This window comes from Mauremys mutica, chromosome 5, assembly GCF_020497125.1.
Source record: "Mauremys mutica isolate MM-2020 ecotype Southern chromosome 5, ASM2049712v1, whole genome shotgun sequence".
In the NCBI taxonomy this organism is placed as follows: domain Eukaryota; kingdom Metazoa; phylum Chordata; order Testudines; family Geoemydidae; genus Mauremys; species Mauremys mutica.
The window spans coordinates 44298913-44315013 of NC_059076.1; the positions used below are offsets into that span (position 1 = coordinate 44298913).

The following is a 16101-nucleotide window of genomic DNA, read 5'->3' on the forward strand; positions in this document are numbered from 1 at the left end:
TATACAGTTCAGTATTGTGAATGCTGTAATACTGGTCACATTACCTCCCAAACCAGTATTCTATCCAAGAGATGTATCCCTTGGATAGATCTCAGTAGCTCTTATAATAGAATTACCTGCAGCTTTAAAGACGGGCATTGGTTCTTTACTGACTCAGTAAACATTTTTGCCCAGGAGTAAATGCACAGATTCATAGACTCTAAGGCCAGAAGAGACTCTTGAGAACATCCAGTCTGACCTTCTGTATAACACAGGCCACAGAACTTCCCCAAAATAATTCCTTCAGAACCCACTTACAAATACATTTTGAGACCTATCAGTTAGACAGTTTTTAATCCATTTAATGTGTGCCAGGTTAATGTTGTGTAATTCTAGTTTGTTTAATCAAATTATTATGTAGTACCAAGTCAAATGCCTTAGAGAAGTCTGTTACATCAAAACTATTACTTTTATCAACCAAACTTCTAATCTCATAAAAAAAAAGTAACAGCTTAATTTGACAGGATCTATTTTCCATAAACCTATATGTATTGGCATTAATTTATTACCCTCCTTTAATTCTTTATTAATCAAGTCCCCATATTAACTACTCCATTAATTTGGCTGGGATCGATGTCAAACAGACAGGCCTAAAATAACCTAACCTGAGTCACTGCATTTATTCTTTTTAAATATTGGCACAACATGGGCTCTCTTTTTCTGGAACTTCCCCAGTGTTCTAAGACTTTTTGAAAGTCAAGTTCTTTGAAAACTCTTGGATGCATATTAGCCACATGTGCTGATTTTAAAAGGTCTAACTTTAATAGTTGCTGTTGTAACTCAGGATGATGTTAAACTGGAATTGAAAGAGTGCTAGCCATATCATATGATGATATCTGTTTTTTCCCAAACACAGAACAGAAATATTTATTGTACATTTCTACCATATTGATAATTCTTCCATTTCCAACAAGTAATGGACCAATACCATTGTTAGAATTCTTTCTGTTCTTAATATACTTCAAGAGTTTAAGTTCCAGATGGGGCATCATTACAAGATTCAGCTGTGAGGTAGGTTACAGCCTGCTGAAACTTCAGCATCACTTCCTGCAGCTCCTGCTTATGTTTTCCCTTCAGGTCTCTCCTCCAAATATTGACCATACCATCCCTGCTAATGAGAGAGCTTGTCAAATACACAGCTGCAACTATCAGTTACAGTACATACAAGTATAATTGAACTTTTGCTGCAATTTATTCAGTAGTGCTTTGACACTAAATAAAATTAATAAAAATTAATGATTTTTCATGTTCATGCAGATATCATATTTGAGAAAAATCACTTATTCAAAATTGTTCACCAAATTGTTTTAGAAAAAAATTGGTAGAAATGATTACTAAATTGAAAAAAGTGTTCCATGGGGTTTTGAAAAGGAACACATGTTCAAATGAAAATTAAATTAAAAAATGTATTTTTTCAGGTTTGTTTCCTTCCTCTTCATATTTTGTCACTAAAAAGTGGGAAAACAAAAGAGGAGGAGAAAGGGAGAGGGGAGAAAGAAACCAAATCCCACCCCAAAATTTTTTTTTTCATTTTATTTTTGTCAACGACACACATTGTTTCTGTTCACTTATTGGCTGAATGTAACTCTTGGTATCAGGTTTCTGGTACTAATAACAGCAGCAAGTTAATTTAAAATAATCTGTTTCTGCAAATATCCTTGCCAGTAAACTCCTTCATGAGAACTTTCCCAAAAGAGGAGTAAACATAAATTCAACTTAGTCTTTTGCGGTATTTGTCTGACACACCTGTAATATATATAATTAAGCAGACAAAATTGGTAAGTCTTCAGAGTGTCATAAGATTCTCAGAAACCAAACTATGTATAAAGAAATCTACATTTAGAAGTTTCACAAAGGTAGTTGAGATTCCAAACTAACAAAACATTCCCAATTATTCTCCTCTTCCCAAATTTACAGATGTCCTATTCAATAAAATAAGATTCAATATGTATTTCAAAAATCAAATGGAATGCAATAAAATGAACCAACCATTGCTGAATAATTAATTATAAAATGAAACACCTACTTTGTGCCTAAAATATGACATTGACACAAACTGTTATAAAATATAGGAAAATAAGTTCTATTTTAATTAAAATTCAATATCATAGGTTATAATATATCAAATATAAAATGACAACATATGCATGTGATAAATTCTCCTCAATTTACTGTTAAATCTAATTAATTCAATGGTGTTACACTGGATTTACATTAGCGGAACTGAGAGTGGTCCATGCATTATAATTACATCTTATATATGTGTAGCATCATATCCATTGGCTTATTACTGTGTCTATTCTATTTTTACAAGCAAGTTTTTGGATGACAGACTTTAGTGTCATCCAGATAGAGCAGAGGGTCCCTTGTGACCTGGCTGGTCACATGGTGCCTAAACAAAAGGCCATTGGAGTATATGGTCTGGCCCAAAATGATGGTGCTTCCATCTTATTTCCAGCTAGTTAATTGCATTAAAAGACAGGTAAGTACATTAAAAGTCTTTCTTATAAAATGACACCATGTAAACAATTGCCACAGTTGCCCCACAGTATTATACAACTTTAATGGGAAGGGAGGTGGTCCAAAAATAGTCTTGTAGTAAAATATGGAAATGTGGGCAACCCCCTGAAATAGTCCATTCCTCAGAACACACTTATTAGTGACATGCTTTCTTTTTAGTTTCAACAGGAACCCATGAGGTGTTCTGTTACCATGTTTGAAAATTAATAATGTTACTGATAATTACACATTTTCTCTTCAGTTTTGAGAATTGACTGTAGGCAGTGGAATAGGATCCAAAATACACGTAAGACCATTAATAGGGAAATGGCCCCCTCATTTCCTTCCAGAATGGAAACAGTGGTTGAAATTCTGTCCCCAGTGAAGTCAAATTGAGTTTTACCATTGACTTCAGTGAGGCCAGGCTTTCACCTTCTATTTCCTCTTGCTCATCCATCCAGTGTCTATCTGGTCACTATTGCCATCCAGGGGGAAGTTTACAACATTTCCCATCAGCAACTGAGATATGCTTTTAGCAGGAACAAGGTGTATAGTTACAAATTATTCCTAACAATATTGGTCCATGTAAAATAAAATGAATGTGAGCACAAAAGCAGAGTCCTAATGTTTAACTGTGAAGACTACTGAGGAATTGTATAGAATCTCAAATGCAATCTACTGCTAGAGTTATGCTTTTCACGGTCTCATTAGGTAAAAATGTCTCTTTGTTATACAGTAGCATACATGGATAGCATATGAGAATTATTTTTAAGAACTGTGGAATACAAATCTTAATCTAACATCTGGGAGAATTTGAATGTTATGCAGTTGTACACAATATTTTTTTCCTGGTACTCATTAACAGTTTTATGAAAACCAAAGCCATTTAAGTGGGATAATCAGGGCAGCTGATTTCCACAGGCTAAAACCTCAGGGAACAGCATTTTCCCCAGTAAATTAAACACACATTTTTTTTCCTTAACCAGACAATTGTATTTGCAGAAGCCATGTTTTTTTCCTTCCTGGCCCTGCCAGTTACAACTGTGGGCATTAATATGGTTTTAAAACCTAAATTGTTCACAGCTTTTGCTCTTGGCTTGTCTCACACAATGGCAACTAGAAGAAATTACGTCTTTCTTGCTGATTATGTTAAAGTGCGTGAGTGTGCAGACTCCTGCAGTTTCTGTACCGTACATTAAATTGACCTTGAGATGCCACAAAGTTACTCCATTTTATCTAATAATTAAAGGCACTAAAAGTGTGAAGAAACTATGTTCTAATAAAGCGTGGTGTTAAGATCTGAATAAAATTTGTTTGGATCAATCAGGATGAAAGTGAATTTATCCAACTGCATTTACTGTGCTCCAGAAACTTCAGATACGCTGATCTATGTCCAAAATTTCAGGATAACACCACCAAGATCTAAGGTACCAAGGCTGCAGATAAAACTGTGTAGATTATAAGAGAAATAAAAGTTCTTTTATCTTCAAACTGTGTTTTACTTGATTAAAAATACTCTAGTAACATAAACACAAAGCCAAATGGAAAAAAGATTGTGAACATATTGCAGTTATTTTTCCTGTCTCTGCTCAGTCATCAGGTGAGAAGTCTGGAGTTTGTACATGTACAAATGGAACACTCTTGAACACTAGACACACTCTTCTTGCATAAGCCATGGTTAGCTGTCAGTTTCTCCATGGACATTTTCCATGTGCACTTTGAGGTAGTCATTTCTTGTAAACTTCTTGTGGCAAAGCTGGCATTCAGCCATTGGACGATTAGGATTGTGAGTCAGCTTGTGTCGGATCAACATTTTCTTCAGGCTGAAGGATAAATCACAAACCTAAAGCAGGGAAAACAAGACAAAAATAAAAAAATATTCAAAAAACCTGAATGTGTGTAAGACATTTTACTTATTTTAATTCAATGCAATGACACATGAGCTTCTAGCATTATGTGTTTGCAAAACTGAGAACATGAGCTGAGACTCTGGAAGACTAACTCCTTTTAAGTTATATTGCTCTGTTTCTTGTATCTTTGCCTTCTTAGGTTAAAAGTTGGCAAGATGGGCAATTTTTTTTTTTAAAACCACACTGCTGGAAGCATTGAGGAACTTGTTCATATGCATAGTCCTACTGAAGTCAATGACTTCCTAGTTCTTGAAAAGAATTGCACTGAAGCTGACAGGACTGCTTATGTGGGGGAAGTACTCACATGCACATATTTGGAAAATTAGGCCCTAAATTTATACGTCTTGCATATTGTGAATTCATAGAACAAGCCCAATTTAATAACTGAACAAAATGTTAGTTGACAAATTTAGCTTTTCTGCACATTGACTGTCAGATTGCAATTTCTTCCAAATTATTTATTTGCCTTCACTCAATTAATGTTAAACTCTTTGCATAGCTAGTGCAAGGTATTCACTTTTCATTTGAAATAAGAACTGGGTTGTTAGTCATGATTGGTCATATTAATCACATGGTACTATTTCCATTTCTTCCCCTCAACCCTGCACAGCTTCTACAGAGTGGCTCTGCACCCATTTCATGGTTTGGAAGAAGTGCAGAGGATTTTTCCTTCCTGCCTCCCTGCATACCTGCCAATCTTCCTGCCCAGATATTTGGGTTGAGCACTGGGAGTTGGATTTGAACCTAAAAATATATCAGTAGGGAATAATCCACTAAGTACCCTATTGCTCATTCAATGTTCCCTTAACTTAGGTTCTGATTCTGCAACCCTGTCTCATATTGAGTACTAGTAGTATACAAGTAAGTGTGTTAATATCACTACAACTAGTCAAGAAAAAAATACTCCTAAATGTAAGTTATAGGATCTTTCCCATAGCCAGAAAACGAGGGAAAAAAACCTCACTGCATGCCCTGACTGTGCTTGCTTGCCCAGAATTAAACTATAATGATTGATTAAATGCTTTTCATAGCACTTTGGAACCATATTAGAATTATTGTAGGCATATCAAGAGGCAAGATGGATGAAGGGCACTGAACTTTCAAGTGCTATGTATGTACTTTAAAGAAGGACTTTCACTGTTGGAAAACCTGAAACAAAAGAACATTTGTACAGAAAGCACATTGTTCTGTCAGCAATTTCTGTATTCTCTGTGAATGTCTGTCAGAAGAAAATTGTTCTCCCTCATGAAATAACTTTGTGTGCATGGACATGGAGTAGAATCACAATGCTGTGCTTATATTAGTGAAGAGGAACAGTAACATGCTCAACAGAAATGAAGGTGGCCACCAACAAAAAGCTGCTTATATATTTCAGTTAAAAACACACACACTGGGGGTCCGGACCTTATTGATCCTGATTATCATAGAAATATTAACAAATTATAATAGAAATAATAAACTATTGTATAGTTTTAAGAGTAATATCTATAGAATCATATCTATACTTATTAAACTTCAGAGGACTTTCACATAAGGATGAAGTGAAAGGAGGAAAATAGAAATAGGGGGAGTGAAAGAACAAAGGGAATGGTAGTAGCTATTTAAAGAATGGAAATAGAGAAGAGGAAAGTTAACTGACAATAGAATAGACAAAGACTGAGGAAATAGTGTCAGACAGAGAAGAAAAGGAATGAATTAATACAAAGCAGAGAAACAGAGACACGGTAAGTTTTTATTTTAATTTCATAGAAAGTTGTTGCAAAAACATTTTGCTGAAATACATATAGAGATAATCCAGGTCTTGATCTCAGAATAGAGTACATGAGCACACTTGCTATGCCATGGTACAAAAATGTCTCACACAGACAAGGTCTTACAGTAAGCTCCCACTATTATTATTTGTATTGTAGTAGCCTGGGGCAGGAGGGGGACGCATCAGGGCATCAGTCATTATGTGCTCCAAGTAGATGTTGAACAGTGTGGGCGAAAGAAGGCAGCTTTGCCGACTCAAACAGTGGTGTGAAACCACTCTCCTATTGTACCATTGACGAAAAATGCACAGCTGGCCTTGGCATACAGTTGTTTAATGGTAAGAATAAGCTTACGACCAACATTGTACTTCTTCATGGTTGCCTAGAGTGTTTTGTGCCATACTCTGTCAAACGCCTTCTTGAAGTCAACAAAGACATGGTAGATGTCCTGCTGGTGTTGTAAGTACTTCTCACATAGAACACAAAGGTTGAAAATCTGTTCTGTGGTACTTTTTCCAGCATGAGCCAGACTGTTCTTCAACTATATTTTCCACTTGTAGCTTCAATCTGTTCAATATGACTTTCAACATCACTTTGCTGGGATGGCTAATTAAGCTTATGGTCTGGTAATTGTGACACAATTGCAGGTTGCCTTTCTTTGGCATAATGATGATTAGTGACTGTGTCCATGTAGAGGGCCAGTCATCGGTCTGCCAGAACTCGTTGCAGATCTTGCTGAGTACATCTATTACTATTTCTCCTCCGAATTTCATCAGTTTGGCTAGGATGTTGTCAATACCTGTAGCCTTTCCATTCTTGAGTGATTTCACAGCTGTCTCCATTTCTTTATGTAGTATTGGAAAGACATCCTCCTCTGTTGAACCTGAGCTGTCTAAGACACTAGGATCTCCATTTGTCTGATGGTTGCATAATGACTGATGCCCCAGAAGATCACATTCACAGTCACCATTGGGGGGGCGAACAATCTCAAATCTTCAGTTCTCTGATGACATTGATGGCCTGGCAGGCAGCAAAGATGACCATGCCAACCTTGTAAAACGATTGGATGAAACCTCTGCAAAATATGGCATGGAAATCAGTGCAGAGAAAACCAAGCTGATGACAAATGTGATGTGATCAGCTCACATATCATTATCAGTGGACAAGAGCTGGAGACAATGAAACAGTTCAAGTATTTGGGGGCAATCATCACTGATCAAGGATCCAAGGCAGAAATTTGGGCAAGAACTGCGCAAACAGCAGCAGCAGTAACAAAGCTAAAGCCAATTTGGAGGAATAAGAACATCTCCCTGGAATCCAAACTGAAACTGCTGCATGCATTGTCATCTCCATTTTTCTGTATGCATGCGAGACATGGACCCTTACAGCAGAACTTGAATGGAAAATACAGGTAGTAGAGATGAGATGCTTCCGTAAAATCCTGGGCATCTCCTACTCATATCATATTTATATGCACACATAACCTAATCCTGGGCATCTCCCATCACGTCACTAATGAAGAGGTCCACAATATCATCATTCAATGTGCTGGGTCATATGAAGACCTCCTGACGACCGTGAAGAAGCACAAGCTGAAATGGTACGGTCATGTAACAAGATCATGTGGCCTATCCAAGATCATCCTCCAAGGGACAGTACAGGAGAAGAGAAGAAGAGGTAGACAGAAGAAGAGATGGATTGAAAATATAAAAGAGTGGACAGGAATGGATTTTGCAGAGACTCATGCACTAACACACAGTCGTCGGGGTGGAGACAATTGGTTGATTACTTATCAATGATGGTACCCCAATGACCAAATGCCATGATGGGAGTGATGATGATGAGGAGCCCCAGATTGTATCTAAGCTGATCTCTCAACACCATTTTAAGGGGTATGGATTTTGCATACTCATTTTCAGAAATTAATTCTTCTGTATGTAGGATAGCTTAATAGTTGTTTTGAAAGATTGCAGGTATATTTTCACATACTGATTTTGATCTTGGTACATTGGTATTTGTGTATGGACTTCTTAGGTGGCAACTTTTTTTTAAGCATGTCCTTGTGGTGATTGAAGAGTGAAACTTGTTGCACTCTTGTAACAACAGCTGCAGTCCTGGGATCACAGACATCCACCTTTCCTGCAGGAAAGGAGTGTCTTATAAGTATGGGACCTTGGTAGTAGCAGTGGAATTCACCATCAAGAGAGGTGGAGTTTTAAAGCTGTACTTGTGCTAACTAGTGCTGGTGCTGCATTTCAAATGATGCAGCTCCCTTCTAACTCAATAAAACCAGTTCAGTACATTTATATAATTAGGTTATTCTGACCTGGAATGTAATTGTTTCATGCCAATTAAGGAAAAGTCATAGGTTGGTCATAGAGAAAAGGGCAATAGTCGAAGGCAATATTTTGTATCCAAAATAACTTATTTTTTCCGAACAACAAGAACAGTACATATGCTGTAGCAATGGAGTAGTGTTAAATAGATGAGATGACGTAACAATGCTGACCTTTGAATAGCAAATGTGGTGATCAAGCAATTATCCTTTTACCTCAGGCAAGAGGAGAACCTTATGACCCTCTGAAAATAAAAGTTACTTATAGAGGCCATTGTTCTGGTCTTATGTTGGTGCAGGGGCTTTTGCTGATCTCTTGCTCTCTCCTACACTCCCGTACAACCCAGGAAGTAACCTTGTAGCTCTTAAGGCTTGAATAAAGTTTGTCCAGCTGTGACCATCATGTTCCGCTCAAACACATGCACATACACAAATCCAAAAATGTCAGATGTAATGGCTATTTTGTAATAATCATGACAGCCATGAAACTGACATTGTATATGCCCACACAGATATTACATACATACATATATTTGTATGCACACAAAACCTATATACTGTACAATAACCAATATGAGTGCCTCTATGAATAAAATGCAGTATGTCAAGTTCACCTTTGAGTAAGTAATTTCTAATGAATCCCCACTGTACAGCGATGACAGCTTAACAATGGCAGATTGTCTGTCTGCCATAAGAGAAGGATAAACTGCTTACAGACACAGGTTATCCAATGTTAATTCCTCTTCATATTCAATAATGGCAACATTGCAAAATTCCATGCAAAAATAAGAGTGCATTACCAAGATTAAACCTTAGAATGAGGCCACAAAATGTAGCAGTGTTAAGAATAAGATTAGCCAGTCAGAAATATTGCTTTAAACTGCAAATGTAATTCACCTAAAATGAAATGCATCATTTCCTGGTTATTACTATGTTTACATATTGTAAAAAATCACATTATGACAACAGAGCTTTCTGACTGGTTGAAAAGCAGTTATGGAGTAGAAAAACACCATGGAATGTTGAAGGAAAAGGTTTCTGAACTTGGCTGATAAAGCTGACAATTTAATTGCCTAAGCCAGCAAAGCGCACAAGCACATGCTTAAGTAATAATACCTAGCTCTTTTCAGCAGTAGATCTCACAGTGCTTTACAAAAAGGCAGCCATTTATATTACCATAGAAGGGGCAAGGTCATTCAGTGCTCAGTAGCAGAGCTAGGAATTGAATCCATGTCTCCTGAGTCCCAGACCACTGCTCTTTCCACTAGGCAACACTGCCTCCCATGTAATGCGGAATCAAGGCCTAGAACTCAGAGGAATTCCTCTATATTTTTACATTAAAAAGCTAATTAAGGTTGTATTAGCAACAAAGAGTCTTGTGACACCTTATAGACTAACAGACGTTTTGGAGCATGAGCTTTCGTGGGTGAATACCCACTTCGTCGGATGCATGTAGTGGAAATCTCCAGGGGCAGGTATATATAAGCAAGCAAGAAACAGGAAAGAGATAACGAGGTTAGTTCAATCAGGGAGGATGAGGCCCCCTTCTAGCAGCTGAGGTATGAAAACCAAGGGAGGAGAAACTGGTTTTGTAGTTGGCAAGCCATTCACAGTCTTTGTTTAATCCTGAGCTGATGGTGTCAAATTTGCAGATGAACTGAAGCTCAGCAGTTTCTCTTTGAAGCATGGTCCTGAAGTTTTTTTTGCTGCAGGATGGCCACCTTAAGATCTGCTATGGTGTGGCCAGGGAGGTTGAAGTGTTCTCCTACAGGTTTTTGTATATTGCCATTCCTAATATCTGATTTATGTCCATTTATCCTTTTCCGTAGAGACTGTCCAGTTTGGCCGATGTACATAGAGGAGGGGCATTGCTGGCATATATTACATGGCGTATATTACATTGGTGGACGTGCAGGTGAATGAACCGGTGATGGTGTGGCTGGTGTAGATATGTGGGCAGAGTTGGCATCGAGGTTTGTTGCATGGATTGGTTCCTGAGTTAGAGTTACTATGGTGCAGTGTGCAGTTACTGGTGAGAATATGCTTCAGGTTGGCAGGTTGTCTGTGGGCGAGGACTGGCCTGCCACCCAAGGCCTGTGAAAGTGTGGGATCATTGTCCAGGATGGGTTGTAGATCCCTGATGATGCGTTGGAGGGGTTTTAGCTGGGGACTGTATGTGATGGCCAGTGGAGTCCTGTTGGTTTCTTTCTTGGGTTTGTCTTGCAGTAGGAGGCTTCTGGGTACACGTCTGGCTCTGTTGATCTGTTTCCTTATTTCCTCGTGCGGGTACTGTAGTTTTGAGAATGCTTGGTGGAGATTTTGTAGGTGTTGGTCTCTGTCTGTGGCGTTAGAGCAGATGCGGTTGTACCTCAGTGCTTGGCTGTAGACAATGGATCTTGTGGTGTGCCCGGGATGGAAGCTGGAGGCATGAAGGTAGGCATAGCAGTCGGTAGGTTTTCGGTATAGGGTGGTGTTAATGTGACCATCAATTATTTGCACCGTAGTGTCTAGGAAGTGGACCTCCCGTGTAGATTGGTCCAGGCTGAGGTTGACGGTGGGGTGGAAACTGTTGAAATCGTGGTGGAATTTTTCCAGAGTCTCCTTCCCATGGGTCCAGATGATGAAGATGTCATCAATGTAGCGCAGGTAGAGAAGGGGCGTGAGTGGACGAGAGCTGAGGAAGCGTTGTTCCAGGTCAGCCATAAAAATGTTGGCATATTGTGGGGCCATGCAGGTGCCCATAGCGGTGCCACTGATCTGGAGATATATATTGTCATCAAATTTGAAATAGTTGTGTGTGAGGATAAAGGCACAGAGCTCAGCAACCAGTTGTGCTGTGGCATCATCAGGGATACTGTTCCTGACAGCTTGTATTCCATCAGTATGTGGGATGTTTGTGTAGCGAGCCTCTACATCCATGGTGGCTAGGATGGTGTTTTCTGGAAGGTCACCAATGCATTGTAGTTTCCTCAGGAAATCAGTGGTGTCACGGAGATAGCTGGGAGTGCTGGCGGCATAGGGTCTGAGTAAAGAGTCCACATATCCAGACAGTCCTTCAGTGAGAGTGCCAATGCGCGAGATGATGGGGCGTCCAAGATTTCCGGGTTTGTATTAAGGACACATTATTTCATTTTCAGTGGCCATACAATGACGGGATCTAGCATTACATGTTACAGGCTTTGCTTCAAGCCCTTAAACCGTTTTAATTATCATCTTTTTGGAAAGGAACAGAGACCAGACAGTATAACAATCATTACTTGAATATATGATCCTTCTTGTGATGCTTTCTGTGTAACTGTAAAATTATTTTAAAGAGTTTGCTTTTCATCTCAATTTTGTAATTAACCTGTTACATTTTATTGATTTACAAAGTCCTACTATATGCTCACTTGAACATTGAATCTCATTACAATGATCAACAGTTTTAGTGTGGAAGATGGTGATAGTCAACACGCAAAGGTATGTTTAGGGTCAACTGAAAGAACAGTGTGAAGAGATTGTACCATACCTGAAATAAACCAGATAGGCAATGCATGCCCTTCTTGCTCCTAAACAAGCATCTGTTGCTTATAAAAGCAACTGTGGTTCATTTGTCTTTTTAATAAAAACATGTGTATTTTCAGAGGACAGATATCATTTAAAACAATCTCAATTCCAGTTTAGTCCACCTTTTTTATAGATGATATGCTAAGATTTTCACTGTAGTATGTGGGAAGCTGATTTCCACTAATATTAATGAGATCTGTGCAGGATTCAACTTTGAACCGTTACCCTTATGAAGGTGAACTAATTAAAACAAAAACCTTGACAATATTTTTGATTAAAAACTAAGCAGATTTCAAAATAAATATAATATACTAATCAAAAGTAGTGCATGGATTACTTTGACTCACTAAAGCCTAATACTATAACATCCATCAAATTTGCTCCGGGGTGTGGGGGGGGGGAGGGGGAGATGAGAAGCTGCTGTTTTTATTTCTGGTTCCAGAAGGCAAAGAATATTTACACCCAAGGAGCATTTTCAAAGGTAAAGGTGCATCAATTATTTCTGTTAGGGGCAAGTGAAGCCTTTTCATGAGGCTAATAAAAATGCTTTACTTCAACAGATGAAACCTGATCTTGTTTAACCCTTTGGCACTAGAGGCATTTCCTGGTGCTAAATGCTAAAGTCATTAGTATTAACAATGGCAAAGCTTGACACCTAGAATAAGGGGGTTATTTAAAAGGCACTGAATAGTCATTATGACTGCTCTTGATACCAGGTAAGAAAAATCAGTCATTCATTAAAAGACTTTTTTTTCCCCCCCTCAATATGATCACATATACGCTTGAATTGGTAAATAGAACGGTCACTGAAAGAAACTAAATTTCTTGTACCTTAAAATGATTCTTTACTGGCCTGATCACTGCAACTATTGTAGCTCTACTGGACTACCCTCCTAAGTAAGGATTTGCCAGAACTAGCCCTATACGACATCTCAATTCTTATCCCTGCATACATGAAATCACAGTATAAAAAGGACTTAATGAGCGTTTGTTACTCTATCCTGGATGCTTTACTGTCTCTAAAACATACATCAAAAAAAGGAGTCCAGAGAATAGCAGGACCTATGATTAGTGACATGGAGAGTCTTCATGAGGACAGACTGAAAAAAATGACACCATTTAGCTCACAGATAAAGAAGAATAAGAGGGGACACGATAGATGTATATAAAATAATGAATGATATACAGTAAAATCATGCACTCCTATTAACCCTTTCCTATAACAAAAGGACGACAAGGGGACATTAATTAAAAGTGAATGGCAAGACATTTAAAACTGATCAAAGGATTTAAAAAAAAAACCAAAAAACAAAATGGCTAATTAACCTGTGGAACTCATTGACTCAAGATGTCTTTGAGGTCAAGAGCTTTGTAGGAATTTTTTTTTTTTACCAGCTAATGAGAATATCTACTATTACCTTAGAACTAAAAAAAATCACAAATAATATAAATTTGCATGCTTCAGTGCATAAACTAACCCATAACTGATGGGAGTCAGGAAGAAACTTCTATGGGCAGATTATTCACTTTTGGGCTTTTTACACCTTCCTTTAACGACTCTGGTACTAGACTGCATGTGAGACAAGACACTGGACTAGATTAACCAATGCTAGTGTTTGGTTTCTATGTTTGTAACGTCTTCAGCTGGGACTCCAATTGGAAGGAAAACTCTCTATCCACTCTAATTCTGCACTCAGTGGTAGATAATGATGCGTAACTGAGTAATGTCTGAACCACTCTAATATGGAAGCTTCTTTGTGGGTAATACCACCTGAGGAAACGTAGCATCTGCTAGAAGTGTGGAGCTGATAAGAGAATGTCAATGAAGCGTAATTTGCATAGATGGGGCAGTAATTTATTTTTTAGAATAGAGAGTGAAAAAAATCTTATGGGAAAAGAAAGGAGATGGATGAGTAAAAAAAAAAAATCCCTTTACAGAAAGCCTGTTTTGAATGGATTAAGTTTTAGTTTAATTTTTATTTTTATGTATTTATTTATTTTTTAAAGCTAGAGAAGACACTATTCTCTCTGACTAATCAGGCAAATATAGAGGGCTGCTGGAGCATGACTGAATTTTTCCATTTTGCTTCTACCACCACATAGGTACGTAATACTCCAAAAAGGTTCCGCAAATAGATATTTTTAAAGGTGTGTGCAGGCCAAGCATATAATTATGGATGATGACATTAGCCTCAGCCACTATAGGAAAATTACACAGACACTGCAAGTTGGCTGAAAAAATTGAGATGAAGTACAGCAATCCGAAAGCTGTAGAAAGCATTGACAATGACTCTAAATTAAGGAAATCCGATATAAACTGGAGTAGGATTGCTCCAACAGAATATTGTATGAGCCAGTAAGAGGGATTAAATATCTGTAGATGTGTGCACTATTTGAGATGTTGCTGTTAATGCAAATTGCGGTGGCCCAGAAAACATTTTTGCACTCAATATGAAACTGGGATTGATTCTAACGGAGTCATTTGGAAAACGATTGATCTTTCACTTGCTGGACTCACTTCTGTTTCTGTATATTTAATAAGATCATACTATGGTTTCAAATTGGTTAGTGAACATCATGGCTCTTATAATTTTCCACAATTCTATAAGGATTTTGGCTTACAGAATAATAGTCTCATCCAGACCAAAATACACAGTCTTCTGAGCACACAAACCCCAGCAAGTCCCACGTGCTGACTCTGCACTGGGCCAGCACATACAAAGGACAAGACCTGCCCAAATCAGGGCTAAAAATGGAGGAAATAGTCACATCAGGGAGCTGAGGAGTGGCTATGAGTTAAAGCTCATGTTAATGAGCTCCTTATTTCTAGGTACCACAAATCCTCTCTCCACACAGGTTCTGTACATCCCCATGGGAGTTATCCTTACTTTAACCCTGAAATAACCCATATGCATTGCCGAGTCAAGGTGTTTAGGGTGAGAAACTCCCAACAACTTTTATTTAAAGCCCTGTGATCATTGGTGGGGTGCTCTCCTACCTCACCATGACTGAAGAAGGGGCTCAGAAGTTGGGAGTGCTGCTGGTTCCTGACTGCTAGCCAGAGATAGTGAAGCCCTCAAACACCTATTGATACTGTTGGAGGGTTTCTTCCCTTTCTCCAACTCACTCACTCTTTGGGGCCTGAGGGGAATCTTCAGCTTGATGGGGCCTAACTCATCTATTTTGGAGTTGTCAGCCAGAGAGCGAGGCTCTGTCCCAAGCACCCATCACTGCCAAAGTTTATGGAAAGTTTATTTCAGGCATGGTAGTGGAAAGCCTTTTAATCAAGAAACAAAGTGTATTTATTTACTGATGAAAGGAAATCAGAAGTACTTTGTAAAGGCCAGATCATTCTAATCAGTAAACAGAGCCTTGTAACTGAGGGCTTGTCGACACAATGCTTTAGTCCACTCCAGAAGGGTGTAAATTCTAGTCTGCACTAGCATGTTGCACATTAACTGGCCCACGTGGACCGTGCTGGTGTGCACTCAAAGTTCCCTAGCATGCATTACGGTAGTAGTGTTTGAAATGGGACTATGTTAACATGTGCTAGAGAATTCTGAGTGCACACCAGTAGGCTCCACACAGGCCAGTTAGTACACAGCACTCCTCTGGTGTGGACTAATGCACCATGTAGAGAAGCTCTTAAGTGAGCTATCACACAGCTCACATATCTAGTTCTGAGTTGTCTGAAACTTGTTCACAAACTATTTGTTGAGCACTTTAGAATAAGGAATACATTTGTAAAAGTCATGGTCTGTTTGTGAACTATTCACAAAAGGATGAAAAACACAGAATCAATGTCATGTACTTTTTTAAAACCACTGAGTAACAAATTTTATTCTGGCACTTAGTACTTCTGCCTAAAACCTTTCCAAACCAACCAATGGTCATCTTTCCAACCATTTAGATGGCTATCAATTTTCAAAAGTTGAGCGATACAGCACTCTCATCTGCAAACTCCATGCACAGGGACTCTACACCATTTATGAGGTGGGACGTTACAGATCGCAAAGAGCAT

General features: G+C 38.4%; 1 protein-coding gene across 5 annotated transcripts in view; it reads right to left on the bottom strand.

The window, feature by feature from the left end:
• Window positions 1-813: 813 nt before the first annotated feature.
• Window positions 814-16101, bottom strand: part of PRDM5 (PR/SET domain 5) — a 142961-nt gene continuing 127673 nt past the window's right edge. For all 5 annotated transcript variants that reach the window (XM_045019971.1, XM_045019970.1, XM_045019972.1 and 2 more), the window contains one exon: window positions 814-4381. In XM_045019971.1, the coding sequence (XP_044875906.1) occupies window positions 4217-4381 (165 nt within the window). In that variant the 3' untranslated portion in view covers window positions 814-4216. The remainder of the gene's footprint in view (window positions 4382-16101) is intronic.